The 12,465-nt window shown below is 40.5% G+C and overlaps 2 protein-coding genes across 2 annotated transcripts in view; one reads left to right on the forward strand and one right to left on the reverse strand.

The window, feature by feature from the left end:
* ABCC6 (ATP binding cassette subfamily C member 6) overlaps positions 1-1,755 on the forward strand; it is a 50,781-nt gene extending 49,026 nt beyond the window's left edge. Inside the window, exons 30-31 of the mRNA XM_032790482.2 lie at positions 633-827; positions 1,363-1,755. Of these exons, the coding sequence (XP_032646373.1) occupies positions 633-827; positions 1,363-1,471 (304 nt within the window). The 3' untranslated portion in view covers positions 1,472-1,755. The remainder of the gene's footprint in view (positions 1-632; positions 828-1,362) is intronic.
* Positions 1,756-10,833: 9,078 nt separating this feature from the next.
* The window catches only part of LOC116830835 (ATP binding cassette subfamily C member 1 (ABCC1 blood group)), a 100,084-nt gene continuing 98,452 nt past the window's right edge, over positions 10,834-12,465 (reverse strand). The window contains 1 exon segment of the mRNA XM_032790481.2: positions 10,834-12,346. Within this exon segment, the coding sequence (XP_032646372.1) occupies positions 12,238-12,346 (109 nt within the window). The 3' untranslated portion in view covers positions 10,834-12,237.

Raw genomic sequence — 12,465 nt, forward strand, 5'->3', positions numbered from 1 at the left:
GTGCAGAAAGAGAAAGACAGTGCCCATTGTGTTTGAGGGTCAAAGGGTGCACAATTAGTAAACATTCCTAAATGAGGGTAATAAATTTAAACAGAAAGATCTAATTTAGTAAAGCACAAAGCAATAGTCATCACAGAGCAAACTTGCTGTAGCAGTATAATCCTTAGCACTGTGGAATTGCTTAGCTCATAAACTCTCTAGGGGGGTAGGGGCAGTCTGTTCTGTTTGTACAGCACCTAGCACCGTGGGCTCCTGGATGCTACTGCAATACAAATAATCCCCTCGGTTTTTTTGGCTCGCTTCATGCTGCTATCTGCAGTGCTACCAGATAGCTGAATTAAGACCAGATCTGTGTTCTCAGACGATGCTGGTAGTATGGTGTCTACACGTGTTGCACATCTGGCCCCTTGCTCCTGTCCCCAGAAACAGACCAGGTGCACTTCTAACATTCCCAGCCTCCTGCCTTGCTGGGGAAAGCCCATCAGCTGCTGTGCTGCTTTCAGACTCATCATTGCTTTGAGCAGGGGGTTGCCCTAGAAGTCTCTTCCAACCCTAATCTTCTATGATTCTGTGATTAAACCCAAGGAAAAGCAATAGCCTGTTTGTTCACCAATTGCCCTTCTTGCTTTCAGTGTTGGTCAGAAGCAGCTTGTTTGTTTGGCCAGGGCACTCCTGCGGAAAGCCCAGATCCTGGTGCTAGATGAGGCCACCGCAGCAGTGGATCTGGAAACTGATCTTCAGATTCAATCAACCATAAGGACTCAGTTCAAAGAGTGGACCGTGTTAACAATAGCTCACCGTATAAACACCATCCTAGATTATGACAGGTAACCTTGCATTGGTGTATTTGTTCACATTCATTTTCACAAGGACAGCAGAAGACGGAGGCAGGCTTTATAAACTGGACAGACCCCATAGCATTTTAGAGAGTGACATCTCCTTGGAACCATTTAGGTCTCATTTCTGTCTATTTCTTGTTTACTCCACTCAAGATTCTGCCTTAGGATGGGCCTTCTCACCATTAACCCTGGTTAATCAGAGGGAAAATGAGATCTATGTCCATCTCATGCTCTATATAACCCTTTTTTGTCCACTCATAGATAAATCGTTACTGCTGAATATCTCCTCACTGGAGCTCCTCTCCCCTGCTCAGATACAGCTCAGTGGTTTGGAGTTAAATCAAAGAATTAAAGACCAGATTTACTCCATTCTTAGTCTCTCCAAGGGAGTATCCCATAAGTAGTAGCTCTCTTCAGAGGGGTGGAACTGAGGCAGGCTCTAATAATAGTAGCTTAAATATTGTTTGAGTTCAGTGCGACTGTATATATCCTAGTTCTTACATTTCTTTTTTAATATTCACAGGATTTTAGTCTTGGAAAACGGTCAGGTTGCTGAATTTGATTCTCCAGAGAAACTAATAGCTCAGAAGGGACTATTCTACAGACTGGTTGAAGAATCAGGCTGTATCTGATTATCACCCAAGGAAGATACCAGCACCATCTGAGAGAACAGATTTGTTCTTAATTCAGTTACATCGGTTTGGCTAGAAAATGCCTGATACTTATTCAAATCTTATTTGAAACTGAGCTTCAAACTACGCTGGATATGTGAAGGGAAACTGCCTTGGTGTATTTGGAAAATGATACATGTATACCTGTGTATTTCATATGCTATAGCTGAGATGATGGCCACGGAGAACGAGTCTTCTATTCACGTTCAGTGATTGGAATATATTAAATTATGGTTGCAACTGAATGTTAGTTACTGAGTTTGTGGTCACTCTCTTTACGGAGTGATGACCACTGTATAAAGTTTTATGCAGCTCCAAATTAATTGGCTTCATTTTCAAAATGAAATACCAAAAACTCAGTTCTGTCCAATTAATCAGATGAACCCATTAGAAATCTGGAGTAAGCATAAAAAATACGTACTCACATCTTATGCAGTTATGGCAAAGTAACTGAGCTTTCCAATCAGCTCTGTTTAGAATATAAATAATGGTAAAATACACCTTGCAACATTTATGGGAGTGCTGTGGATATTTCTAGGAATGCCAAAGAAATCATATTAGATAGGTAATGTTCTAATTGACAGTGAATAGCATTTTAATTAGTAACAAATGAATACACAAGTGTTTTCAATCCCATGCTCATTTTAATGAATATGTTAGTCATTTTAAAAATGTCCATAGTTACCCGTGGATTCAGCTGAAATAAAAACTGATCTTTCACAATTGTAATTTTTTTAATCTGTGCAGGTTTGTAGCCCAGTGAATCACAGAGGCAACCAGGCTTTTGAAAACAGAACAGATATTCTTACTGGTTTGGCCGATGCAGCAGGACAATATACCACTAGGTCTCAAGAGTCTAAGTTGTACGGAAAGGCTGAAAATGAAGGGACTTTGGGAGAGAGATTGATCATGGTGATGAAATACTATTTTTTAGATAAATACAAGTGCCTGATTTTATGACCCCACTGATGTGAACTAAAAAACCCCACTACCTAGACATAAATAAGGAACTCAAATCTATTGAACACAAAAGTTAAACAAAGTGTATAAAGCAGTTTATGTACTACTGAGATTTGATTGTGGCTTGAAGGTTGGGTGAAAAGCAGGAAGGAAAGCTTGCCTAAGAAAGATGTCTCAGGCAAATAACTAAGAGATCTAGAGATTGAAAATTGAGTTGGTTTGTTTTCCAGTTTCAGAACAGATTTCTGTGCTGAGCACTATCTAGAATAGCTTCAGTGACCCAGGAATTACCAAAAGGATTTCACAAATGGAATGTTTCTTTAAAAGAAATAAAAAGGTTAAGTGTATTCCTGTGCTGAACCCCAAAACAGCCTAATTAACAGGAGCACAAAAATCTGGATCCCATGCATTGCTTATTTTTGCTTAACATATAACAAACAATGACATTTTAGACTCGTTATCTTCCTTACAGGTTAATAAAGCTCTTTCAGAACCTTGCAGCGTTACTATGACTATACTTCAGGAGCACAACCTTAAGTTACCATTTCAGCTTAAACAATTGTACTGAATATTTATTGCTCTGGAGATATGGCTGAAGTGTTACATTTCCTCTGATTACAGAGTAGTTTACAGGCAGAAGGGGTAGTTCAGTGGTTTGAACATTGGCCTGTTAAACCCAAGGTTCTGAGTTCAATCCTTGAGGGGGCTATTTATGGATCTGGGGCAAAATCAGTATTTGGTCTTGCCAGCAGCAGCACAGAAGTAAGGGTAGCATTACCCCCACTACAATAAACATATGACCCCCCCCACAACTCCTTTTTTTGGGTCAGGTCCCCTACAATTACAACACCCATGAAATTTCAGATTTAAGTATCCAAAATAGTGAAATGTATTTTAAAAATCCTGTGACCACAAAATTGACCAAAATGGACTAAATTTAGTAGGGCCCTAGTTATTAATCTTACCAAGGAAGTCTGACATCCGCCTGACAGTTTGCTGGGCTGAAAATCATTTATATGCAGGTGCATAACTTCCATGATTGCTAGTAGCTGCTCTTTGCCTGTAACTAAGGGAAAAAGATCTCCTTAAGTGACAGCACTTAAGTACCTTCTGAGTGAAGACCAAGAGAATGTCCCATCTTCTATAGCAATCTCACCTGTTCAAACAAAAACTGTCAAAGGGGAAAGTAAAAGCACAGCATGGAGAACAGGGGTTTTAGAGTAACAACAGGCTTTTACATTAACATACAATGCCTTTTACCCCCATAGGATTCCAAAGCCCCTTACAAACGATTACCTATTGATTGCATACTACAAGATTTGGGGTGAACAAGGGGAGGGCAGCCCGGCAGAACATCAGCTCAAAAGCAGGGCAAGGAAAGTTATTTTGTTTGTTTTTAACGAGGGCACTGGGCTGAAAGTATATTCTTCCAAAAAATCCTACCATCATGCAAAAATAGACATCACACCCATTTTCAAGTGTCTTTTGAAAGAGTCTGCATCCCTCCATGTCAACTACATGGCATTCAGACACCTTTTTGTGCTATCCAGTTGTTTCTCAGATATTTGTCCCCAAATTTTTGTGCTGCTGAAATAGGTTTTCAAAGATTTGGTTAGAAAGCATGTGCTTAAGTTCACTGGAACTACTCACATGCTTGAAGTCGATAAGTTAAAAGTTAAGCAGGCGCGCAAGTGCTTTGCTGGATTGGGGCCATTGAGAACAGTTAAACAGAGCAGCTTCCCTCCTATTTAACTCTGATACCCACTGTCTACATCGAAGCCTTTATCCACCATATGCAAGAAAAATTCAGCCAGACACTTCAGGGAGACAAATGACTTGGAGGGAAAAGAATTGTGCCAGCAGGTTACATTATAGAAACCTCAAAAAGAAAACGGACTCGTAGCATTGTGAGCACCCATTGTACATGTATAAAACTTTTGTAAACTGCAGAGAAGTGCATGACAGACTCAAACAATAAGGTTACGAAGGCTGTTTCTGTATCCAATATGCTGTTCTCTGCTATAGACGTGCACTGCAAACACAGCAAGAGAAATGTGTTCACAAAGAAAGAAATTCAGCAGCAGGAGGTAATAGCTTGGCCTTTGCCTTCTTAGCCCGCTGTGCTCTTGCTCTGGCCAATGAAGTGCTTAAGGGGTCAGGGAGAAACAATCGGCAGTGGCATAACTAGCTGACACTTCTTCATCCTTCAGGATAATGAATGACCCATGGATATCCACTGGATAGCCAGTGCACAAAAGCATTAGCCTGATGTATGAAGAATGCATTTAGGGTTGCTGCTTTGTGTTTTAAACTTTACCTCACATTATTTTCCTGCCGTCCTTGGTCATTATAAAAGCAGCAAAAAAGATTTCACTTTCTGGGGAGATTATAAATCTGATCTCCTCTGATGTGCAGAAACATGAGTTCTTGTGGTGCCGTATAGATGCTCCAGCAGGTGAGGACAATCAATATCCTTTTTCAAGATGCTGATTCTAGTGGTGTTGGCCTAATTTGTGTGCAGATGTAGTCATCCTGCCTCCATAGGAGTTGAGTTTTTAGGGATTGCTATGTAGGGGGTTTAAAATGTAGAGGTTGATCTTTCAGCTGGCTGGGGGTTTCTACAGGCTGTGGATTACTACTCAGAGAGAATGAGGATTAATTCCAATCTCAGCTATAGGACCCTTTAAATCCTGTGCTAAATGGCTGCATTAAGCCTAGCAGAGCTACGTCCAAGTATTGATCTGCAACTAGAATTCCACCTGTTCAGCTTATTTCTGAAATATGGAGTTTTTCTGACAGGAATGACAGGTGAGACCAAAGCATACCATAATCAAGCTGACCAATGAAATTCTTTCAGGGGTTAATTGACTTGTGTTTTATGTCTGGGAGATGACTTGTATGAAGAATGGATCTAACCATCTAATAGCACACTATTACTCTTCATTTTTTACTATACTTCTGTATCATTGTATGAAAAAAGGTGTCAGTAATGCAGCCCTCGGACCAATGTTCTAGTCCTCATGTGGCCCTTGTGGTGATTTCAGATCCCTGCACTATGCTTACTGTAGTCTGGAGAAGATACTCAGTTTTTAAGTACCATTTTTGGGATGGTATTTAACTGGGGTGTACACGGTATTTATCTGAGGTCCTATCAACAATGGTGGATCCATATTTTATATATGACACCTATACGTCAACTTTTTTCATAATACAATTTCACAATATCAGTTTTCATAAATTGTACAAATATTGCTCCAATTCCTCACAGGGTGGGGATTGGCTCCTCGTGACCTGACACTCATCCCCACAAAAGGGAAGTGTGATCAGTTTCTCCAAGCTTGAGATCTTGGCTCAGTCTCAGAGTAAAACCTGTTTACTTCCTTTTCCTTATAACAGAATTTCTTCTGTTACCTGCTGACCTGAGTGACTTACATCTTCAAATACAGGCTGCAAAACAAGAGCACACGTATAGGGCCATGAATAGTGAGCTCTTCAGGTACTGAGCTCTGAATACTTTACACAGGATCTGTAAGAGTGAAAATAGACCCCAACTGCACCCTTTGGCTTTTCTGGGGAATCTGCTTCATCAGCTTCTTTCTCCTGCTCTGTGGTAAGACACTTCATCTGGGCTACTGTTCGGTCATGGGAATTAAACAAAGAAGAGGATCCCTCCAAAGCGGAACTACCTCTCTACTCATCACTCCATCCTGAGAATAGAGATCCGCAGACAGCCACTTGCCAACAGTTCCTAGGATGGAGGCAGGGTGTTCTCACTGCAATGTGGGGACAAAGGTATTCATGGGTCCCTGGAATTAGCTTTCACCACTGGCCCATCAGAACCCAAGTTTGTTTAGACTCCTGTGTGGAATGTTCCACCCAGTTCTATATGGAACATCCCCTCAGACCAGCCAAGACCACTCTGAAGGCACACACAAAATACTTGCACGTGTTTTAGGAAGCACAGAAAACAGGTCTCGATGCCATCCATTAACCCCAATTCTAACCTCTTAGGGCAAGAATCAGTCAAAATGACTTCAGTGACTGTTAAAATGGTAGTGGCTGGCATCCTATTAGCACTGAACAGCTACAGTCCCCAAACCCAGTTAGGCCAGTGAGTCCAAGAGCATGGCCTTTTATTTTTACATTGTCCCATGTTGACAGGCCATTGAAACATGAAAGTGGTAAAAGGCCGGTTCCAATGGGAAATGCCATAGGAAAGTGCCCACTCAAAAGTAGGAAACATCTCACTATGGGACACCTTCAAAGGAGAACATGTATGGGATAGTTGGACAGTGTGCAAGACCGATGGGAGCCAGCACCATGGGAGCAGCCAGGTCCCACCACAAGAGCTTCAGACTCCCCTGTGCCTGGCACAGATAAATGCAATTTTCCCCCCTTCTGTCCCAATGCACTTCATTCCATGGCAGAAGCTTACAGTCTAAGGCTGTGTCTACACTACCCCGTAGCTCGGACTATGTGGGTGTGAATTGCAGCGTAAACCCAAGTAACTCCCCCATGTGCAAGCTGAGGGCACAAACTAAAAGGTTCACATAAATGTAATCCTGTCTGAAGAGGACAATGTGAACTAGGAACCTTTTAGTTCACACCCACAGTTACAGGCTAGCACTTGGGCACACACTTCTATTCACACCTCCACAGTACGGACCACAGGACAGTGTAGACAAGCCCTAAATTAAAATATTGAAGGGTTGAGACTGCTTTGCTTTCTCTACTCAGAAGTACACAGAAGGATTAGGGCAAATCATTCCACATCCAAGTAACTTTGAAACATGGACTAGAATGAGCTACATACATAATAGATGAAGTAAAAAAGTCAACCCTCACTATGTGTAAGATTTCTATTAGCAATGCATGTTAAACTGTAACGGGACTTTATCAGACTCCTAACCCTTGTTGAAAGCCTGAAGTAACTTGCCAAACTATGGAATTAATTTTTCAACACTAAATACAAACAAAACTAACAAACGATTCAGAAAAAAATGTGGGTAAGCTACAAAGCCATCATAATGAAAAGTAATTGCCATTCACTTACATTCAAAATGCTTTTGGATTCATGTGCAGACAAGATCTGTAAGGATTTTTATTTTTCAAAGCTTGTCTTATTTCAGGCTTTCATCTGCCCTTTACTTGTTAGCAGTTAACAAGAACTCTAAAAATAGCCAGAGCAAAGGCCTGCATTAACATGACCCTATCTCATATCATTCCTATACACTCACATATCGTGTGCGTCTGAAAGGTAAGAGAGTTTTCTTACTATAAACTTGCATTTAAGAGGCCATTGGTACTTAGTTCATAGAACATGTACTGTATTCCTTTAATTTTTTTTAATTAACTGGATGTGAAACTACAAATTTCACAGATGCATTGGAGATTGTTTGGTAGGAATCCTAAAGGTGAATGTACAGTTAGCATGGATGATCTGTGAGATTACAAAAAGTCAGAGTAGATGAACTGCTGATCCTTCGTGCCTTTAAATTCTATTAAATTAGTTAGGTCTAGAAATATGTTCCAAGAGCTTGTACTAAACAGATTGTTCCATTCCAAAAAGAGATGTTTAGAACACAACCTGAAAACCTCCCACCTGACATATTACCCCATCAATCCCTTCTAGTAAATGTCTGAAATGTGCCCCAAAGATCTGATGCAAACTCCTTGGAGCTGTACGAGAAGCCAGTTCCAGAGGACAAGGCCTCTGCTCCCACTTTCAAATCAGGAGCACCCTCATTTGATCTCAGCTGTTAAAGCAGCGAACAAACAGTGGTTTGTATCCAGGGTGCAAGCAATATGATGACATGGCTTTAGAGATTACGGTGTGTAATACTGCTTTGAGGTTGTGGAACACAGATAAGAGTACTAACATGCTATAATGAGAGTGTGTAAGCTCAGAAGGGTACTTGAATGCAGCAGAATTCATGAATGATACATAGAAAAAAATGCTGTTAAGTGTAGGGTGACCAGACAGTAAAATGTGAAAAATAGAGACGGGGGTGGGGGGTAATAGGAGTCTATATATAAAAAAAAACAAAACAAAAAAAAAACCAAAAATCAGGACTGTCCCTATAAAATCACGACATTTGGTCACCCTACGTAAGTGCTCCCCCCGACATGTTGTGTCCCAATCCCAGCTCTGCAGAAGATGCCACCACGTTCTGCTGCAGTTGTGTGTATGAGAAGTCAAGGAATAAAGAAGCAAGATTATCAGGGGTTTGACAGGGCAACATGGAGCTGGAATTTATTTTTTTTTCTTATTACATTGCACAGATGCTGTGAATTTGGGAGACACAAACTCAAAACAATAGGTTATACTGTAAACGTTACTTCTGTGTGGGTTGTCTCAATCTTGGAGTAGCCAGTGCAGAAACATCTACGGGTCTTTTTATTGAGTTTCTCTTGTAGGTATGGATCCCAACCTCTAAGATATTAACTTCTGTTTCATTCAATTTTTGGTTTGTCTTTTATCACTGCACAATACCGACTGACACTCCTGGTTCAAGTGGCAACTCATCCTCTAGATCCTGCACTTCTTTTGTATGGTGACTCGTCTGCCTCAAAAACATGGTTCCCCCTGCTCCCCACAAAAAGGGGGGATATTGACAGCTCCCAGCCCCATCAAAACACACACCAATAGGAAAAATCCCCCTAGAAACGGAGAACCTTCCCCCCTCCAAAGAAGTTAGCATTATAGCTTTACAACAAGGTTGGGCCTTTTTAGTACTGCATATAGGATTGTCTCTTCCTCCATGGAGCCAACAGGTCTTGCACAGGATCCAAACAACAAACAGAAGTGGACGTAGTGGAATTAATATGCTGCCAGGAGAGAACAGAGTTGAGATTTGATGAGACTTTACAAGGCAGCAGCCCCACAGGAGGAGACCAAACATGGTATGCATTACACAGGAACAAAAGCTGGCGGGGGGCATTCGGAATCAAGGGCACAGAATAAACGGTACTCTAATGCACCCCCTCACGCCAGGACTGTGCCTGCTTACCAACCACAATCAAAAGGAAGAGGCAGTGAAGTGGGAAAATGTATCTTTCACCCAGGCCAGGCTTGCGCGTGCCACAAACAAAACATTCAGCAAACTCCAAAAAAGGGAAATGAGAGAGTTAGATATGACATGGGATGTAGTTATTTTAAGTCATTTTTAAGCAGTGCTGTATGATTCAACATTTACAACACTCCTTTCTAGTCATAATTAACATCAGGTCTGGAGTGCAAGACACTCCAATAGGTAATGAAGTCTTAAAGACGTGTGATGTCATTAGGTACTGCTGAGATGTAGGTACAAGAGAATTGATTTTGGACAGGGAAAGGTGTAAGGAATGGTGCTTGCAATATGCTGATTTTATAACTCACGCAGATAAGGAGCAAGTTACAGACAGGGACCAAAAAGATTAAGGTGAAGGGCCTCTCCCACCAGTCAGACTTCAGCTCTTTCATACCCTACAACCCTTGAACTTTGAGATATTTCAGTTATCTGGGGGTTTCCTGGATTCAGAGGTTACTTCCAAATGGTATAGGGTTGCAGCTCTACTCAGATTTGGCCCAGCCATTCCTCCCCCATGACAGATGGGCAAGCTGGGCCAAATCTGAGCGAATATTGTAGTGACCTGGCACATGGGGTGGCAACACTACTAATGTCTGGCCCAGTGGCCCCTCCATCATGACTAGTTATGCTACAACTACAGATTTCAGAGTGTGTTTAGAGTGTAATTCACCAACAGACCATGCAGGAGAACAGCTCCCTGGCTGTGGAGTAGGGAGGTCTGGTAAAAATCCAGGAAAGCCCTTGAAGGCTACACCTGGTGATCAATAATCCCATTCCTTAATCTAAAAGTTGGCCCTTGGTAACCAGAAGAACCACCTTTATTTGCAAATGTTAAAATGTTATTTTCATGGAACAGCTACCCAGTGACAGCGCCGCCTGAAAAACGCAGCAAACATCATTTGGGCATCTTGGGCACTGCAAAGCATCTTTAGCACCCACATGTGGGAGCCAATCCTTTTTACGTGCCACCTCTGAGATGCTCTCTCTGCTTATTTCCCATTATAGTACTGCCATAGTAACAGAGTTACCATGTAATCAGAGTGCTATGATCTGCTTATCCAAAGTGCACACTTCCACATATTCCCCTCAAAACAGGCCTCAGAACAAGGCTAATTATTCTCATCTATTAATTCTTTAACTGGTGATGATATTTTAAAGGCTTAGTTTTCAAAGCATGAACATCAACCTTCGATGCACCCACAGTTCTCCGGGCCTTAAACACTTTGTCAATAATGGTGCAAACACTTTTGTCATTAAAAGATTAAAAAAGGAGTATAAAAACTGGGACAATCATTTTCAAATAACGAAAGTTTACTTCAAGTTCTTCCATTATAGTCATTACAAAAAATACCAATGAAATTTTCAGTTTACTCAATTTTAAAGAATCATAATTTACAAAAAATAAATAGCTTTTATTCTAAGAAATGATACTTGTCTAGTTTTAAGGTCGGCAACATAAAACTCCCAACAGTCCACATTTCCAGAGTGGTAGCTATCTGGGTCCATCTGAACTCAAACTGCAATCATTCAGCAATCTTTCTATTAAAAAGAAAAAAGGACTGTATGGAACTTCTTTTCTTTTTCCTACTAAGTAAAAAACAGAAAACACTTGAGTTTCTTGGAACTAGACTCCATAGTGAATTAAGCTCTGTCAGGCTACTCTGCGATCCACACAGTAATAAAAATGTGTATATTTTGGGGAACAGTAAGAGAATTTTGCACAAGAGTTAAGAATTAGTAGCAGCAGCAGCCTCTAAAGAAGGTTTTCCTGTTCCCGTAGGGCTAACAGTCCTGGATGTGGCAGGGCTTCTGAATGAAATGCGACAGTGAAATGCAATAACCAATAATACTACAATCAAATGATAACTGACTCTGAAGCCTTCAATCAGGTAAATCCTTACTCAGAAGAATAACCCTTCCCCCATTGGTACTTTTCACATAAATAAGAACCATTGAGTGAACAGAGTACAGAATTGGGTACTTAATATTGAAATACATTAATTTTTGCATTCAAACAAGAGTTTGGTGTTATAGTGATTGTTTTGATGATGATTGTGCTTTTTCACATCAATGAGATGGGCACATTTTTGCTAACTTGCTTCTATAAAGTATAAACACATATGAAAACTTTAATGTGATGCATAAAAGCACTGACCATATACAATAAGTGCCAAGACAAGGCCTGGTACAGGACAGTATTTCTTAAGGAATAAAAACGTTGACTCATATTGCTGTTCCATAAAATGTCCTGAGTGCATCCCACAGCAGATAGCTCTTGAAATGGTAAATCTCAACTGAACAAATAGGTGGCATTTTATAAAGATTTTTCAAACAAAAGGACCTTCAGAACATAAGCAACTCAAAACAAGGGATTTTTCTTGCTTTCAGAAGACAAACATTTTTGGACTGCAGTTTCATCTTTTGCCTCAAATCTATCAAACAGGTCTAAGTTTGGTCTTTAGCATAGTACATTCAGAACTTCTACTTCTTGCAAAATATATCTTTAAGGAAAAAAGATATTGCATTTATTTTACTTTTATCTTCTTCATGTTAAACTTTGATTTTTCCAGGTCTGAGGTGGAAGTGTTTGGTTTGAGTAGCAGAACAAAGGAAGTCAGAATTCTCAAAATTCTCTCAATATATATAGTCAGTCAATTTCCACCCCTCTTCCCCACTCGTACAAGCTAAGTTCTTGTATTATACCAAGCCAGAATCTTTGGCCATACTATAGAAAATGCCTTTCTTCTGAAGTAGATTGGCTGGGGAATCGCACTCCACAATTTCGCCTTTATCAAGGACTATAACTCTAAAACAAGAAAAGAAAAAATGGTCAAAATACTGACTTTTCTGGAATTTTAGCAATCTTAGCATAATATCTCATAGCCACCAGGAAATAATGCAAGTGATTTGCAAGAGCTTTCACAA

Source organism: Chelonoidis abingdonii, chromosome 9, assembly GCF_003597395.2.
Source record: "Chelonoidis abingdonii isolate Lonesome George chromosome 9, CheloAbing_2.0, whole genome shotgun sequence".
Lineage (NCBI taxonomy): Eukaryota > Metazoa > Chordata > Testudines > Testudinidae > Chelonoidis > Chelonoidis abingdonii.